We start from the raw sequence: 18,438 nt of genomic DNA, 5'->3' as shown, positions 1-18,438 counted from the left end.
AGTGGAACAAATTGGGTATAACTACTTGTTTCATTGCTTTCAGTGGGACTTGCAGCTCAAATCTGTGCATGTTTTTGTTGGAAACCTCTTAGTAGATTCAGAGGACTTACTCCCAAGTACAAATTTATAAACTGGATTAGAAAGACACACATGCTAATTTTAAAGTGATAGTGGATTAATGGAGTGATAGTGGATTAGTGGAAGCCCTTCTGTTTCTCACTCTGTGCCACAGTTCTTTGAGCCATGTCTTAAGCCATCTCAGGAACAGTACGTAGGCTGCATCCAATTCAAGAAAAGCTCCATTGTCCAAGCAGACCCTCCCTCCCTCTATCCCTCCCTTCTGCCTTTCTGCCTTTTCTGGTTTAATTCATTGTCTTTTCTTTTCACAGGTTCGAGTCCTTTTTTCTAAAGGCCCATTTATTGCCATTTTTGCTAGTGATCCCCATATCATTATCAAGGCAATTAACCAGAATCTGAACAGTGTGCTAAGAGACTCAAATATAAATGGACATGATTACATGAGAAATATAGTTCACCTACCGGTATTTCTTAACAGTCGTGGACTCAGTGGTGCTAAAAAGATGATGGTAGTTGCAACCACAAATGGAGATGTTCCATATACTGATAGTTCTGGTATGGTAGCATAATTATAAATAAACAATAATCTAAGCACTAGATTATTGGTATTAGCTGGAATGAGAGAGGGGGGGTATTATACAGTAGATTTATTTTCATTGGTGGTTTTCAATTTTTCTGTATTTTTATATTTCTTTGAGCCAGTTTGGTCCAGTGGTTAAGGTGCTGGGCTAGAAACCAGGAGTCTATGAGTTCTAGTTCTACCTTAGGCATGAAAGCTGGCTGGGTGACCTTGGGCCAGTCACTCACTCTCAGCCCAACCCACCTCACAGGGTTGCTGTTGTGGGGAAAATAGGAGGAAGGAGTATTTGGTATGTTCACTGCCTTGAGTTATTTAAAAAAAATAATAAAAGGCGGGATATTAAATAAATTATAAATAAATTCATTCTATAAAAAGGCTGGATATAAATTGAATAAAAATAAATGTTTAGTACACTTTGTGTGTGACTGTTTAGGGGTGGTAATAACCTGTAGTATCTTAGAATTGTATTTTAATCAGAAAATGTTTTTAGGGTTTCATGAAGACATTGATCGAAGAGTTTCACAGAATAGTCTGGGAGATGTGACTAAGCTTGGAAGCAAAACAGCTCTCAACAGAAGGGTAAGAAATTGGCAGGCATGTAAAAAATTATTGGATATATTCTACCAAACAGTTGTCCAGTAGATACTGTAAGTGGGATTTTTTGGATCTAATTTAGGTGTGATAAAAACCCTCCAAGCTGAGTGTTTCTACAGATTTGGCATGCAAGCCAGAAAATGGTATCTCTTACAATTTATTGATAATTTTTACTTTGTGTTGGAAAGAAAGAGAGAAAAAAAGGCCTCCATACTGATGCAAATTACTACTTGAAAGTGATCCTTGGGATCTTAATCTGACTCAATGCAATCATATTTATTATTTAATATATTTCTGTGCTGCATTGTGGGTGAACTTCTGATTACAATCGAAATGTTCAGAGTAAAGCAGAGTCTAATCATATAGAGCTCCAATAATAAGTTCAGTAACATTTGGGAAGTCATGAAGAAGTTTAAAGAGCTTCTGAAGAGTTTTGAAACAAAATCCATAAGCATTTGTAGCTCCGTTAAACTGCTCAGTAATTGCAGTTCTCCATATGATATACAGCCTGGTTAAAAATGTAAAATACAATAATACAATATAAAAACCAGCAACAAAATATAGCACCATGACAGCACAGTGAATTTAATAGCAAAATACTGTGATGTTCTGAGAGTGCTAAAATAATTTTTTAAGATAACTTGGAAGAACAGCAGAGTTTTTATCTGGCTCTGCAAAAGCCATAATAGGTGAATCTTTCCATTCAACAAATGGAGCAACATCACTGAAAGTTTCTTTTTGGGTCCCCTTAGCTTTATGTAACAGTGCTTGTTGAGGATTTAGCAAGATCCATCGAGCCTTCTTGGTTTTAGGACCACCTTGCAAGATCTGATTCCTTGACCCTTGATCTGACCTCTTGTGGTCTCGGCTGATGTGCTTTTGGGGTGCTTTTGCACAATGATTGATAGCACCATTCTGTTACTTTGGAGGCTTGTGGTGGTTACTTTTCAAACTTAATTTTTTTTGTTGAATTCTTTATTACTTTGTGTTTTTTTTAAATAGAGGTCATATACGAACCATAATTATGCAAAAGAGAGAGGTGTTGCTGATGTGTGAGCAACTTTTTCACTTTTTTTTTAAACAAGGAATTTTTGAGGTGTATATCCTCAACATGACATGGTTGATATTTGTGCAGAGCGATGGTTTCTTTAGTCGTGGTTTGTTAAATAAGCTACAGTTGACTGGATTCACACAGCAAGCTAAGCTAATGCAAAAGGAACAATATAGTTCATAAGCTGAACATTTTGTATCTGAAAAAAAAATGTTTTTACAAGGTTGATATCTCTCAATATCTGAGACTATTTCAAGGGTATTATGTTTGATACAGTGATATTGTAGAATGCAGTTAAGCCATTTTTTCAGGTATTCCAGAAATGAAAACTATTGCAAAAATAGTTTATGAGAAATAAGAGTGAAAAAAATCTAAATACTTCAGTCATTTGCCTCTGAGCATACCAGTAAAATACCTGGCACACTAAAAATGAGAATAGTACAAGTATACCTCCTTTTTTTTAAACATTAGGATACCTACAGAAGAAGGCAAATGCAACGTACCATTACACGTCAGATGTCTTTTGATCTGACCAAACTGCTAGTTACAGAAGACTGGTTCAGTGATATTAGCCCACAGACGATGAGGCGATTGCTTAATATTGTTTCTGTGACAGGTATGTTTTCTTATCAATGCCAAACATTTATAATCTTCGGTCTTCATGCTGAAAGCAGTTTGCCAGTGTAGTATTGGGGAATAAGTGTATAGTTTGTTTCTAATCTTCTGCACTCTGTAATGAAATTAAGAAATATTAAAGACTACATGAATTAGAAACTATTCACACGACAATTTAAAAGTAGAAATGTGCAAACAATAGTTGTATCTCGCAAACCTTCTTAAGTATGGTAACAGTGTGGTGGCAGAATATGCTCTTGTTTAAAGAGTATGGCATAATTGGCATAATTGTATCTTAAGAGAAAAGCCCGACATACTTAATTATCAAGTGAAATCAGCTGAAAACAATATAGAATGATACAGATTTTTTATTTGTTGGACAAATGGCCTCTTAAATTACCATGAAAATAACAGATAGCAAATTCTCCCTTCTGTGAATGAAAGTTTATTTGTGGAAGTGGGAACCATTTCCCTCTCTCATTTCAGGAGAGAGGGAGATGGTTCCCACTTCCTTCTGGACCCCCTGCACATCTATCCTTTCAGAAGGATATCCAACTGCAGTAGAAGATTGCAGGGTGCTCAGGAAGAATACCTTCTTCCTCTTCCAGTGACACTATTCCATGAGTGGAAGCATGGATCTGAAGGAAAAAGTATCAGGTCCAAAATGCAGCATTTGGACATTGCATTAAACTTTGGAAAGATATGCAGAAATGTTTATTCCCACATTTTTCAAGTATCTGGATTGTTAAAACAAATCCACTAGAATTATAGTGCAAGCATATAGTTGGGATGACAAATTTCATTGTGAAATTTCAGTATTTAGACAGTTAGTGGTTATGAGTAATATAAAGTACAGGTAGTCCTTGCTTAACCACCACAATTGGGAAAAGAATTTTTGTTGCTAAGTGAAGTGGTCATTAAATGAATCTGACCTGATTTTACAACTTTTTTGTGGCAGTCGTTAAGCGAATCACTGTGGGAGTTAAGTAAATCACATGGTTGTTAAGCAAATCACACAGTTCCCCATTGATTTTGCTTGCCAGAAGCTGGCCAGGAAGGTCGAAAATGGTGATCATGTGACCATGGGATGCTGTGATGGTCATAAATGTGAACTGGTTTCCAGGCACCAAATTGTGATTACGTGACCGTGGGGCGCTGCAACGGCTATAAGCGTGAGGACTAGTTGTAAGTCGGTTTTTTCCAGCACCATTGTAAGTCCAAACTGTCACTAAACGAATGGTTGTTTAGCAAGGCTACCTGTAAAATTCCTTACTCATATTCACACAGTCATTCCTCGTATGTTTGTACTAGAATACTGTGACTCTGGTTTGCTATAGTAGGCAGTTAATTCAGAAGAGCATGTAATGACTTGAAAACTGAGATGTGATCAAATTCATGTTAGGAAATCTTGAACTATGCTATCATTATTTTGTGGGAATGTAACCATATTGCTAAACATATAACTTTTTCAACTATATAGGGCGTTTATTGAGAGCTAATCAAATCACTTTCAACTGGGATAGGCTGGCAAGCTGGATCAACTTGACAGAGCAATGGCCATACAGAACATCCTGGCTTATATTGTATTTGGAAGAAACAGAAGGTGTTCCAGATCAACTAACTTTAAAAACAATCTATGAGAGGTAAGTGTGGTTTTGACTGCGTGGAATCTGTTGGGGATAGCTAAGAAGCTAACATTTAAGAACAAGTGTCTCTACTGGCTACTCCAAATAAAAAGTAAAGCTAAGATTTAGTCCAAATGTCTGATTTGTCAAGATGATACAGCAACATTCTGTTTTTTAAAATGCTCTTGAAAAAGAGTGTTTCTCTTTGACAGTGGGTCAGAAATCATGCATCCTGGAAAAAGTATTAGATATTTGTTTCATGTCAAAATGTGTGCATGTTTTTTTGCTTAGCCGTAGTAACTTTCCAGGTCTTAGAATTTGCTTAACAAATGTCCAATAATTCAGTTTCAGAATCATTTTTAATTTCTTCTAAAATGTATTATGTATTAAGAATATGAAAAATAGACATGCTAGATCAAACCAAGGTTTATTTAGTCCAGCTTATCAGAGGAAACTCACATTGGTACAAGAGAACCTTCTAGGCTCCATTTACCAGGAAGTGGTATTAAAAAGCATACTGCTACTGATATTAACAGATAATCATCATGCTGATAGCCACCGATACCCGGACCCCTTAAAAAGTTGCCCGGGCTGGCAGCTCATATTGAATCCTTTAATTATTGCTTTTTAAGAAGCACTTTCTTTTCTGTTGTCATCAGTTCATTGATTGACTTGATTCTGATATAGTAGGAAAGAAAGAATAACATCTGTTCACTTTCTCCATAGCAAGAATAATTTTAGATACTTTGACCATGTCTTCACTTACCTTTTACAGTAAAAAGGCTCATATTTAACATTTTTTTCTGGTAGAGAAATTGCTTCAAGTCTTTGTATCCTTTTCTGCATTTTTTCTTCTAGCCTTTTTTGAGGCACAAAGATTGGGAAATGAATACTGTGATGTTTATGAAAATTAAGAAATTAATTCATAGTATTAATGAAAGAAGCTGTCCTATTTCCCAATTAAATGTTTAACATAATATTTAGCATGGCTTTCAGCTGGCAAAGCTTGAAAAATGCCTGTTAAAGTTTATACAAACTATTTGATTTAAATATATTGATACCATATATGGACCAAGTGTCATTTTTTATATGTTATATGAAATTACCTAGCTGTACATGCTGTGCTTCTACAACTACACCTAAAGTGTTCTTAGAATCAACAGTGAAAATTGTTATAGGTTCAAAAGGTAAGACTTAGAGGGTATCATATAGACAGACAGATAGGTTGTCATATCTATACCAACTTTAGAAAAGTTCATCAGGTAATTTCTTCTTGCTTTATGTATTCAAATTAACTTTTCAGTGGGCTCAGGCAAGTTATCTGTAGAACTGGGTTAACAAAGAGTTTTCTGTTGAAACTTACTGGGATTTCTTAATTATCTTGATGGCTAACAGTTCTCTTGCCACAAAAGGTGGAGCTTGTCTCTTTTCTCTAGCAGAGGTAAGGAGAGTGTTAACAACAGGATAAGAAAATAATAAGGTGGGAGATGCTACAGTTACAGAGCTATTAAAAACAGGGTTTCCAAACAAACTGATAGTATTTGTTCTTTTGCTGTATGAATCCACTATATTGCTTTCATTGCTGGGAAACTGGCAGTCTTGAGTAGGACTTATTGGAGTACAGATACCGTACAATCCTATTCATCTCTCTTCAGAAGAAGATTCCACTGAGTTGAAAGAAACTTATTTTAAAATAAATATGAATAATCCGTATCCCAAGTATCTTTTAAACACTGTAACTGTTTTGCTTTTTCCAGTAGATGGCACTAATATAACTGGCTATTTTGATTAAGAAGCCTCTCATGTAATACTGATGCTCATTTACAAGTTTAATAGAATGTGTATTGTTAATCTCAGATCTGAAGCTTAAAAAAAGTTAATGTTGAGGGATGTTTTTTGAAATATTTGAATAGCTTTTATTATCCATTTTCAAACAAACATACATAAAATAAAAATGAACAATCACTGAAGAGGAAGGAAAAAAAATACACAACAAGTAAACACAAGAAGAAAACAAATAATTTGTAACTGCAGCTGTATCCCAAGTTCATCTGATTTTGTAAGTCTTTAAAATGGAAAACTAAAGTTCCAATGTTCACCAAGCCTGTCCAAAATCTTTCCAAGGGAAGAGAGAATGTGACATTTTCTGATTAACAGAATATCTAATTTTTTAAAAAATTGCTAAACCACACACCTCTGAAATGTAATCCTTTATATATGGAATTGCAGTATTTTTTTATCTTCTAAGGATTATTCTTGTTGCTATTGTTAGAGCACGAACACCCCATCTTCGTTTTGAACATGTTAAATTCCAAGTAGTTGGTTTATAATTCAGTTCAATATGCATATCTTTAAAAACAGAGTTTTCTCAACAGTTCTGTCAACATATTGTATAACGTTTTTCCAAAAGAGGTACAAGGAAGAACATGACCATATCATGTGTGTTAAGGTGCTCTCAAATTTCTTGCAACACCAGCACAAATAATCATTAGTCCATTCTTTACAAAACGTTCTAGATAGTGTCCAGTAGATATGAAAAACAGTATTTTGGTGGATTAATTTCAACTTTAAATAACAGGTCATAAATTTAGTGTTCTCCAAAACTTGAGTCCATTGGCTTGAAAGAAAAGGAGTTTCCAATTCTTGATTCCAAGCATCTTGTATATTTGTTATAGATATTTTAAACTGTTCCTTTAACTTTTGATAGAAGAAAAAGTAGGTTTGGATTCTGAAATTGAATTCTTCAGTATTAGTATTGTATCAGATATTTTAGAAGCTGCTAAAGCATCAGGTCCATATTGAGCTGTCAAAACATGGATGTATCTCCATTGTTGTATTGATGGTAAAGAAAATTCTGTTTGCAGGGACTGAAAAGATTTAAAGTAATCAGTAACCAATAATTGACCTTGTACCCTTTTGCATCCATTCTTTCGAGTAAAAAGTTTTACCACCAATTAGAGTAGTGTTATGTGAGAGAGTTAAGTATTCATGAGATTAAACCTATCACCTAACTCTAGGAAAGTTGGAAACACTAAATTAGTTGTAGTAAATTTTGTACCTAAAAACTGTCAACATTTGTACAAGTACAATAAATTTTCATAATGGCAATTTCTACCCCCCTAAAATCATTGCAATAAAATATTCATTCTAAAATGTAAGACTAGTGATATTTCTGGAAATCTGGAAGATCAAAATCTCCATCTGTCATAGACAAATGTAGTTTAGAAAGGGAGATTCTAGGTGTTTTACCTTCCCAAATAAATTTTCTCAAAAGGATGTTGAGGGTTACTTTTATGGTTTGCAATCTATGAATAACTAAAAATACTGATACTGACAGACATTTCTTATGCAGATGCAGTGTCACAACTCAAGGAAATCACAAACTGAAAATTCTAAACCAAATGTGAACCAAGTTCATTTGTAATTTGAGAACCATTCTGCACCATTTCTGTGAACCATTCTGGACCATTGTCCTGTTCTTTGTTAAGTTCAAACAGCAAGCAGTCTGTCTGTCATTTGTGGCACTCTCTCCAACTGGCTGCTTACTAATGTCCAACGGTTACATTAGAAGGTTTGTCAGTTTTGAGATAACTTTTGAGGCGTGTGATTTAGCTAACAGATGGGTAATGTGTTAATTTTATGTTGATGGATTACTGTGGCTTTTGTTACCCATCATATTTCATGAACAGTTAGGAATATATGAGACACTGTTTCATTTACCAAACATTTAAATGTCATCTACATTTATCTGCATGACATTTAAGGTTTTGAGATTCTGAGCATTGGAAGCAGTTGGTGTTTTCATGTTTTCATTTCACAGATTATTTTATTTATGTTCTTCCTTTTCTCCAAGAAGCTGAGGTAGAATTTATTCACATGTTAGTGGTTAGGCTGAGAGATAAAGATTGGCTCAGTGTCACCCAATAAGCTTCATGGTTGAATGAGAACTTGATTGTGGATCCACAGATCTATTTTAACATGGTAACAATAGCTCCATGTTAGGAAACAAAAAAACCCCCAAAATTATGTCCTGTTCAGACTATGAGGTGGCCAAACAGAAGTATTATTAAACTCTTTATTTAAAACAACTATTTACAACAGTAAAGTCCTGGTGAATAAAAAAGGCAAGCAATTTCAATCAAGACCAACCAGGCAATGACAGATGAACAGGCAAGGCTGCAGGATCAGACTGTGGCAGAACAGCAAGACAAAATTCAGCTAACTCTCTGATAGAAGCTGTCAGACTTGGTGAGGCTAGAGTGCATGGCAAGGCGGAAGCTGGAGGCAAGGTTCTGTGAGCTGGCACGCAGGTAGGACCAGGCTGACACGTGGAGGCTAGGCAAGACAGGACTGGAACCTCTGGGCAAGGCTTGGCTCTGAAGGCTAAGTTGGGCTGGACTGGAGAGTTTAGACGAGGCTGAGAACTGGAAGCAAGGCTGGACTGGACTGGAGAGTTTAGATGAGGCTGAGAACTGGAAGCAAGGCTGGACTGGAGAATCTAGGCAAGGCTGCAGACTGGAAATAAGGCTGGACTGGACTGGAGAGTCTAGGCAAGGCTGCAGACTGGAAACAAGGCTGGACTGGACTGGAGAGTCTAGGCAAGGCTGCAGACTGGAAACAAGGCTGGACTGGACTGGAGAGTCTAGGCAAGACTTGAATCTGGGAGCACACCTGAAATGCGCTGGAGCAATACAATGAAGCTTGGAGCTGGACGTGAGACTGTGCTCCGCAGGAATGGCAGGGAGAGGCTCGACTGGAGCAGCTTGTGCAGTAGGTGGGTCCGTGGTGGCAGAAGATGCTGGCTCCAGGCAAGGCTTCTGACACTGGTAAGGACTCCTCCGCCGTTGCTGTGAGCTTGGAGGATTGGTTGTCTCCGGCAGGTTGCTCAATGCGTGCTTGCCTTTTAACATGTTCCTTTCCGCGCCTTTTCTCTCCTGCAGCCAATTGAGCTGCTTTCTGATTCGCGCGCTTCTCAGCTCTCCAGTCTCGCGCACTGATTGGAGGATTCAAATCCCCCTCTGGAGTTTGTCCAGTCCACGTTTGCTAATTTTCCCGCTCTCCTGAGTCACTTCCTGGTTCAGCTTCTCCGGTTAAGTCCCTCCTGTTGTTTCATTTTCCCTTTCTGACTCCGGATAAGTTTCGTTTTCAGACCCAGAAGTGGGCTCAAACCTCACAAATTATTTTGGGATGTAGGGCATCAGGGAAGTATCAGGTTACTGGCTAACTAAAAGTTTTTGTATTTGCATTATTTCTATTTGTAACTATCTGAATTTAGTATTGCAACCTTCTTGTATTTTTTTCTTCATCGGTATGAGTGAAATAGAAGTCCATCATGATAAATTTAGGGCTAAGCCAAAATTGAGGAAGGAGCTGTTTGTGAGCCCATCCATTTGGTCCTTATGAAATGAATATCTCTTATGTGATTTATTTTTTTCATAAGAGGCTCAAAACCATATTAAAATGTTCTTTGGCCCAGCTCCAGTGATGTAGTGGCACTTGCATTTAACATGAAGCACAAAGCTTGTCCTTAGCTTCTTATTTCAGTAATATCACATAATTAGATCTTAGGTGATATCACTATTCTTGATGTTGAAACAAACACCACTCAAAGTAAGCCAGATTGAACAGTATGTGCAAAAATTGGGTTTCAGAGAAGGTGACCTCTTGAAAACATTGCTCTTATAATAACTATATTAAGATATTTGGTGCAACCCATGGTGTTTGCCATGTAAATGTAATATCTTGAGATATGCTATGAAATGCCATGGCTTCATAGGCACATTTTGATATATCCATTTTTATGTTTCCATTCCAAAATTACTAGTTTTAAAGTGTTTGGTTTTTTGGTTTGCTCATTTATTTTTAATTGGCCTTCTGAAAGCTTGATCTTAAAAGACAGGGAAGTATACATGTGTGTGTGTTTGCTTGCTTGTGACGATATACTTTTTTTAAAATGGTATTTGTTGTTTTTAATCATGTTCCTTATGCTCTGTTAGCTGTTGACATGAATAATGATTTAAATTGTAATATTTCTAATTCAAATGGAATCTACTGGTTTGTTATAATTTGAAAACAATTTTATATTGCACTAATAAGGAATAGTTTAAATGCATAGCTTTTATTGAATAAATGTGAATCTGTAAAAAAAATCAGAAGAATTTTTAGTACTAGATTTAAACTTCATTTTTCCCATAAAAGCCTCATTTATTTTTATAGCAATTTGAGGATACATCTGTATGCCTTATTCATCTGTAAAAAGAAAATGTTGATTCTTGGTGTTTAGTGAAGTTGCTTTTGTTAAATTATTTTCTAAATTGTTCAACTTTTAACAAATGACACTAGATACTAACATTAGAAAGCAATTTCATCTAATTAAGTAGATCCTTATATAAACTATTGGAACATTAAGATGACAAACTGTTCATTTAGGGTTACTTTAATTGGGACAATTATTGTAATTCTGCTGCAATTACGTGTTCAGTTAAAAGCCTTTGTCTCAAGCTTTTTTTGCTGTTGTTAATGTATACATAACTGAGAAAAAGCTGAAATGAAAATTTAAGTATTTTCTATCTGCTTTTGCAGTGTTGCATTTGGAAATGTAATAATTATGCATTCTATGTAAATTGTTTCTTTTAGAGTTTCAGCATACCTTTTTAAAAAGAGAATGTGTAGGCAAGATATATCATGAGTTGCTTTCCAGTAGATGGTGGTAGTGGTTTTCTGTTTTTAGACAACTTAATCACTTTTGTGTTTAAACTATTGAGAGATGGGGAAATGCTTGAATTTTATTAAAATAATTTTGATACGATTTAAACAATGTGGATACAATCCCAATGAAGTTAACTCTGTGATTTCAGTAAGGAAGCTTAAGTGTCTTCATGTGAATGTTGGATTGGATACAGTTCATAGTGTCTTACTGGAAAGTTCTTCAAATTGCTGATTGGGATTCCTGATTATTCATTTATTTGCTATTGAGAAAGGTTCTCCACTCAGATAATTTTCTAAGGAGTTAGCAGGTTTAATGAAATTAAAATCCCTTTATAGATATCTCTTGGTTGATTGTGGCACTTTTTTTTTTTTTTTTTGCAGAAGTGGATTTTTTTTTTTTTTTTGCAAAAGTTCATTTACATGAATATCTTTTAGCAGAATAGCTTAATGTATTAAGCTCAAAAGGTTAGAATAGAGATTTTGATGTATAAACCATCCGTAGGCTATTGGCTTCTGAACAGAAGCATTGTTTGCAATAAGCAGAACACTATTCACATTCAGTTTTAAGCAGAGCTGGCATTAAAATTCAGCTAATTTGCTTCATGTGACTTCTCAGCTGTGGTTTTTCATTTAAGTCTTTAGCTCCTTTTCTTTTTGGAGTCTTCTTTGACAAAAATCAGATGGTTGACACATTTAACTCTTTCTTCTCTGTCTTAATTATATTTGTGCTAATTTCAGGCATGGTTGCCTAGATGGAATATAAGATTTTTTTTTCTCTATTTATAGGTTCAATTTATGGATGACTTGAAGAAAGTTTGGCTTCACGTGTACAGTTGTTTACAATTTCAAGTACAGTTTTTAAAATGTCAAGATACATAAATAAGAAATCTGGAATGAACTTCTTTAGCTAGATTTAAAAGAAACACATCGTATATATGTAAACCATATAAGACAAGGGTTTCTAATCTTGAACTTTTTGCTTTCTTTAGAATTTCAAAGAATATTCCAACAACTAAAGATGTTGAACCTTTGCTAGAAATTGATGGTGATATTCGAAACTTTGAAGTATTTTTGTCATCACGAACTCCAGTCCTTATAGCACGAGATGTAAAAACCTTTTTACCATGTACTGTGAATCTTGATCCCAAACTACGAGAAATTATTGCAGGTAATATATTATCAATTAATTATACAATAAATGATTTTAACATTACTAACAATGCACTTTTTTTTCAGTGCCTTACTGCTGCTAGAGAAAACCATAATTTCTGGGGAATTCTATAATTTTGTTTTTGTTTTATATTTTAAAAATTGAATGCAAGAAACTTGTTGTTTATTCATTTAGTCGCTTCCGACTCTTCGTGACTTCATGGACCAGCCCATGCCAGAGCTTCCTGTCGGTCGTCAACACCCCCAGCTCCCCCAGGGACGAGTTGGTCACCTCTAGAATATCATCCATCCACCTTGCCCTTGGTCGGCTCCTCTTCCTTTTCGCCTCCACTCTCCCTAGCATCAGCATCTTCTCCAGGGTGTCCTGTCTTCTCATTATGTGGCCAAAGTATTTCAGTTTTGCCTTGAATATCATTCCCTCAAGTGAGCAGTCTGGCTTTATTTTGTGGAGGATGGACTGGTTTGATCTTCTTGCAGTCCAAGGCACTCTCAGAATTTTCCTCCAACACCACAGTTCCAAAGCATCTATCTTCCTTCTCTCAGCCTTCCTTATGGTCCAGCTCTGGCAGCCATATGTTACTATGGGGAACACCATTGCTTTAACTATGCGGACCTTTGTTGTCAGTGTGATGTCTCTGCTCTTAACTATTTTATCGAGATTTGTCATTGCTCTTCTCCCAAGGATTAAGCGTCTTCTGATTTCCTGACTGCAGTCAGGATCTGCAGTAATCTTCGCACCTAGAAATACAAAGTCTTTCACTGCTTCTACATTTTCTCCCTCTATTTGCCAGTTATCAATCAAGCTGGTTGCCATAATCTTGGTTTTTTTGAGGTTTAGCTGCAAGCCAGCTTTTGCACTTTCTTCTTTCACCTTCATCATCAGGCTCCTCAGTTCCTCTTCGCTTTCAGCCATCAAAGTGGTATCATCTGCATATCTGAGATTGTTAATGTTTCTTCCAGCGATTTTAACTCCAGCCTTGGATTCCTCAAGCCCAGCATGTCGCATGATGTGTTCTGAGTACAAGTTGAATAGGTAGGGTGAGAGTATACAGCCCTGCCGTACTCCTTTCCCCATCTTAAACCAGTCCGTTGTTCCGTGGTCTGTTCTTACTGTTGCTACTTAGTCGTTATACAGATTCTTCAGGAGGCAGACAAGATGACTTGGTATCCCCATACCACTAAGAGCTTGCCACAATTTGTTATGGTCCACACAGTCAAAGGCTTTAGAATAGTCAATAAAAGAGAAATAGATGTTTTTCTGAAACTCCCTGGCTTTTTCCATTATCCATCGGATATTGGCAATTTGGTCCCTAGTTCCTCTGCCTTTTCTAAACCCAGCTTGTACATCTGGCAATTCTCGCTCCATGAATTGCTGAAGTCTACCTTGCAGGATCTTGAGCATTACCTTACTGGCATGTGAAATGAGTGCCACTGTTCGATAGTTTGAACATTCTTTAGTGTTTCCCTTTTTTGGTATGGGGATCTAAGTTGATTTTTTCCAGTCTGATGGCCATACTTGCGTTTTCCAAATTTGCTGGCATATAGCATGCATTACCTTGACAGCATCATCTTGCAAGATTTTGAACAGTTCAGCTGGGATGCCGTCGTCTCCTGCTGCCTTGTTATTAGCAATGCTTCTTAAGGCCCATTCAACCTCACTCTTCAGGATGTCTGGCTCTAGCTCACTGACCACACCGTCAAAGCTATCCCCGATATTGTTATCCTTCCTATACAGGTCTTCCATATATTCTTGCCACCTGTTCTTGATCTCTTCTTCTTCTGTTAGGTCCTTGCCATCTTTGTTTTTGATCATACCCATTTTTGCCTGGAATTTACCTCCAATGTTTCTAATTTTCTGGAAGAGGTCTCTTGACCTTCCTATTCTATTGTCTTCTTCCACTTCCGCATATTGCTTGTTTAAAAATAATTCCTTCTCTCTTCTGGCTAACCTCTGGAATTTTGCATTTAATTGGGCATATCTGCCCCTATCACTGTTGCCTTTTGCTTTCCTTCTTTCTTGGGCTACTTCTAGTGTCTCAGCAGACAGCCATTTTGCCTTTGTGGTTTTCTCTTTCTTTGGGATGTATTTTGTTGCCGCCTCCTGAACAATGTTGCGAACTTCTGTCCAGAGTTCTTCTGGGACCCTATCTACTAGGTCCAGTCCCTTAAATCGATTCTTCACCTCCACTGCATATTCCTTAGGAATATTAGTGAGCTCATATCTAGCTGATCTGTGGGTCTTCCCTAATCTCTTGAGTCTGATCCTAAATTGTGCAAGAAGAAGTTCGTGATCTGAACTACAGTCAGCTCCAGGTCTTGTTTTTACCGACTGTATAGATGTCCGCCACCTTTGGCTGCAAAGGATGTAGTCAATCTGATTTCGGTGTTGTCCATCTGGTGAAGTCCATGTATAAAGCCATCTCTTAGGTTGTTGGAAGAGAGTGTTTGTTATGCAGAGTGAGTTGTCTTGGCAAAATTCTATCAGCCTATGTCCTGCTTCCTTTTGTTCTCCCAGGCCATGCTTACCTGTAATTCCAGGTGTCATCTGACTGCCCACCTTAGCATTCCAGCCTCCCGTGATGAAAATAACATCTCTTTTAGGCGTGTTGTCCAGTAGGTGCTGCAGATCCTCATAGAACTGCTCTACCTCAGCTTCTTCAGCATCTGCGGTTGGGGCATATATTTGGATCACTGTGATGTTAGATGGCTTGCCCTGAATTCGAATTGAGATCATTCTATCGTTTTTTGGATTGTATCCAAGCACTGCTTTAGCCACTTGACTATTAATTATGAAGGCTACTCCATTTCTTCTGTGGTCCTCTTGTCCACAGTAGTAGATCTGGTGGTCATTTGATGTGAAGTGGCCCATTCCAGTCCATTTCAGTTCACTGATGCCCAAAATGTCTATCTTTAATCTTGACATCTCACCAAGAACCACATCCAATTTGCCCTGACTCATAGATCTTACATTCCAGGTTCCAATGGTGCGTTGATCCTTAGAACATTGGATTTGCCGTTCACCACCAGCAACGTCGGCTGCTAGCTGTCCTTTCGGCTTTGAGCTAGCTGCGTCATCACATCTGGGGCTAGTTGAACTCATCCTCTGTTCCTCCCCAGTAGCATTTTGACCATCTTCCAACCTGGGGGTCTCATCTTCCGATGGTATACCGACATATCTCTGGTTGTACCGATCCATTTAGTTTTCACGGCAAGAATACTCGGGTGGGTTGCCATTACCTTCCCCAGGGATCGCATTTAGTCTGACCTCTCTGTCATGACCTTCCCGTCTTGGATGGCCCTTCACGGTTTAGCTCATGGCATCAGTGAGGTACTCAAGCTCCAGCACCACAACAAGGTAACGATCCTTTGCTGAAGGCAAGAGACTTGGTTTCAGATTATTTGAATTCATCCTTTCACTTTGTATTTTCAGCTGATAGGCTGTAACAGTTCTCATGATTACATTGGTACGTTGAATATTTCAGATGTCCGGGCTGCAAGAGACCAAATTAATATTGCAGCAATTCCATATCCTGCAATGCCTTTACAAGATGCGGCTCCTAGAGCATCATCAGTATTTAGTCAGCCGTCATCAGCCTGCTCTTCTACCCATTCTTTTAATGGACCTTTCAATGGAGGAGTTGTATCGCCACAGCCTCACAGCAGCTACTACAGTGGAATGACAGGACCTCAGCATCCATTTTATAACAGAGTAAGAAACAGTAATAGTTTAAAATTTGCAGTGAGTTTTATTTAATTTGGGTGTCATGCCTAATACCTTAGCAGAAGAAAGCCAGTAACAATGATAGCCGTCTACTGTTTTACTATATGTACTTGGTAAACTATAACCATAGTGCAAGTATGTGAAGAAATTAATACCTTCATATTGGCAATAGGCAATTGAATGAACAAAAGTTTAAGATTTTTAAGATTTGCAGGTTTAATTAGCCCTGCAGAAAAGAAGTCCTCTCTATCTTAAAGTCAAGCATAGGTTAAAGTGATTATTAAACTGTCCATGTACATAAGTATGGACTCATGATAATTGTTGAAGTGCCATGAGCTTTCTCAACAGTTCAGCATGTTGTCTATGTAATGTATTAAAAATCTTTCAAAAATGATTGAACAAAATTATTTTGAACAATTTAGCTGCCTGATTCAAATTACCTAGAAATTAACAAGCATGCATATTGCCCATTCACTCTTTTCAAGTGTAAGTAGTCAGACTAAGAAGTCTCTATAGCTTTTTGTTTTATCTGACAACAGTTACCACCTTTTGAACATACAATGTATTAAGTTTCAAGTTACAATATATACTCCTTTTCAGTAACTGGCAATCATCCTGGTTTTTAATTTCATTTTGGTGAATTGGAGTTCCTGGATTGATTGCTTATTCTCTGAAAGTAAGAATGAAGGGTTGTATGCATGGACAAAAGGCTTACTTGTATCTCAACATTTATTGAGATGCAGTGATTATATGCAGATGAAAACTGCAGTCTTGTACTCACTTACCTATGAGTAAGTTCTATTAAATTCAAGCAGGACTTACTTGTGAGATGGTATCAGTATAATCCCACTTTTAAATTCAGGGATTTTACTATGTCAGTCCAGATTCAAATAATAATTTTCAAGATGACTTAATTTTTAACAAGGTATGCCAGGTTTGTTGAAGTTTTATCTAATGAGGATTGAGATACAGTTCTGCAATTGGTGTAAAAATTAAACACATGGACTCATACATTATAAGAGGTCTTGTGAAATGATTCCAAGATATTTAACCATGGTCTCCTAGTCAGGTTTGCGCCTTTACTATTGGAAAGGAACTGAAGCGATTTACATTGTTATGTTGCTTTTTGGCAGTTCTAAACAGCATTAATAGTTCTCCATTGAAACTATGTACATGTTATCATTCATTACAAAAATGTTTCATTACTTTAATGTTGTCTGTCATTGAACCTGTATGGAACTTTCCTGTTGATTTCAAATGGGGTAGGTAACTATCTAATTATTTCACATTTTGATCATTTCAAAATATGACTGCTTAATTATCCAAGGAACTAAACTTTTACGTTTTACATTTTTAAATTAGTAGCATTTGTTGAATTAAGTTCTTTTGATTTTTGTAATGGTCCCTTTTTGTTACATGTTTCTTTCCATAGCCATTCTTTGCCCCATATGTTTACATGCCAAGGTATTACCCTGGCAATTCTCATCTCACCTCCCGTCCATCACTAAAATCGAATTTGTCCAGGGAACAAAGCAGTGGTCTAGTAAGTATCTTGTAAAGTAAATGAACATACTAATTTACATGATAAGATTAGTAAGTAATACAAGCATCAACATGTTTAATCGTGGCACATGTATGCCTAAGCTCTATTTTCGTTAGAAATATTTCTATAACACTTCAAATAAAGGTTAGCTAAAACAGTACAATGTATCTTGTTCCACTTTTTAAACATTTGTATATTTCAGTTTCATTTGCTATACTAAAACTGATGTATTTCAAACATAAGTAAAATAAAGGTTTACTTTTAGGTTAGTGTTAGTAAATTAGTAACTGTAAAGAAGACAAACTGTTGAGTAAACAATTGTATATTACATTTAAGTCAGTTAATGGAGTTTATTTCTATTTTGGTTGAAGCAGAATTCTAATTTTATGTCAGGTTAAAAATTGAGCCTTACACACATTCTCATAATTCTGCCATACTTTGGTACATTTAAAATCTTTTAACAGGAACGTACCTCAACAGCTTGTCCCTGGCTGGGCTCCAAAGCTAAGCAAGATCAGGCCTGAATAGTACTACTGGAATGGAAGATCCCCAGAGTATCACAGAAATGTAGGCTAGACTAGAGATCAAAAACATCCCAGAAGGAGACAGTGGCAAGCTACGCCCATACTATTGCCAAGGAGGCTACATTTCCATGGTCACTAGGGGTCAAGCATGACTCAGAAGGGACTTTTCCTTATCTCCAGAGGAATTCATATTGAACCAACTGTTGTTCAGAAAGACATAAGAAATATT

At 36.8% G+C, this 18,438-nt stretch overlaps 1 protein-coding gene across 4 annotated transcripts in view; it reads left to right on the top strand.

Annotated features, from left to right (window-relative positions):
• The window catches only part of KIDINS220 (kinase D interacting substrate 220), a 65,320-nt gene that overhangs the window by 34,260 nt on the left and 12,622 nt on the right, over positions 1 to 18,438 (top strand). For 3 of the 4 annotated variants that reach the window (XM_063314240.1, XM_063314232.1, XM_063314256.1), the window contains exons 19-25: positions 390 to 633; positions 1,149 to 1,237; positions 2,775 to 2,919; positions 4,399 to 4,561; positions 12,241 to 12,419; positions 15,904 to 16,130; positions 17,575 to 17,685. In XM_063314240.1, the coding sequence (XP_063170310.1) occupies positions 390 to 633; positions 1,149 to 1,237; positions 2,775 to 2,919; positions 4,399 to 4,561; positions 12,241 to 12,419; positions 15,904 to 16,130; positions 17,575 to 17,685 (1,158 nt within the window). The remainder of the gene's footprint in view (positions 1 to 389; positions 634 to 1,148; positions 1,238 to 2,774; positions 2,920 to 4,398; positions 4,562 to 12,240; positions 12,420 to 15,903; positions 16,131 to 17,574; positions 17,686 to 18,438) is intronic. The other variant, XM_063314248.1, reaches the window with a different exon arrangement.

Source organism: Candoia aspera, chromosome 1, assembly GCF_035149785.1.
Source record: "Candoia aspera isolate rCanAsp1 chromosome 1, rCanAsp1.hap2, whole genome shotgun sequence".
In the NCBI taxonomy this organism is placed as follows: Eukaryota; Metazoa; Chordata; class Lepidosauria; order Squamata; family Boidae; genus Candoia; species Candoia aspera.
Note: the sequence above shows the minus strand (reverse complement) of the source record. Positions and strands in the feature narration are given on the sequence as shown.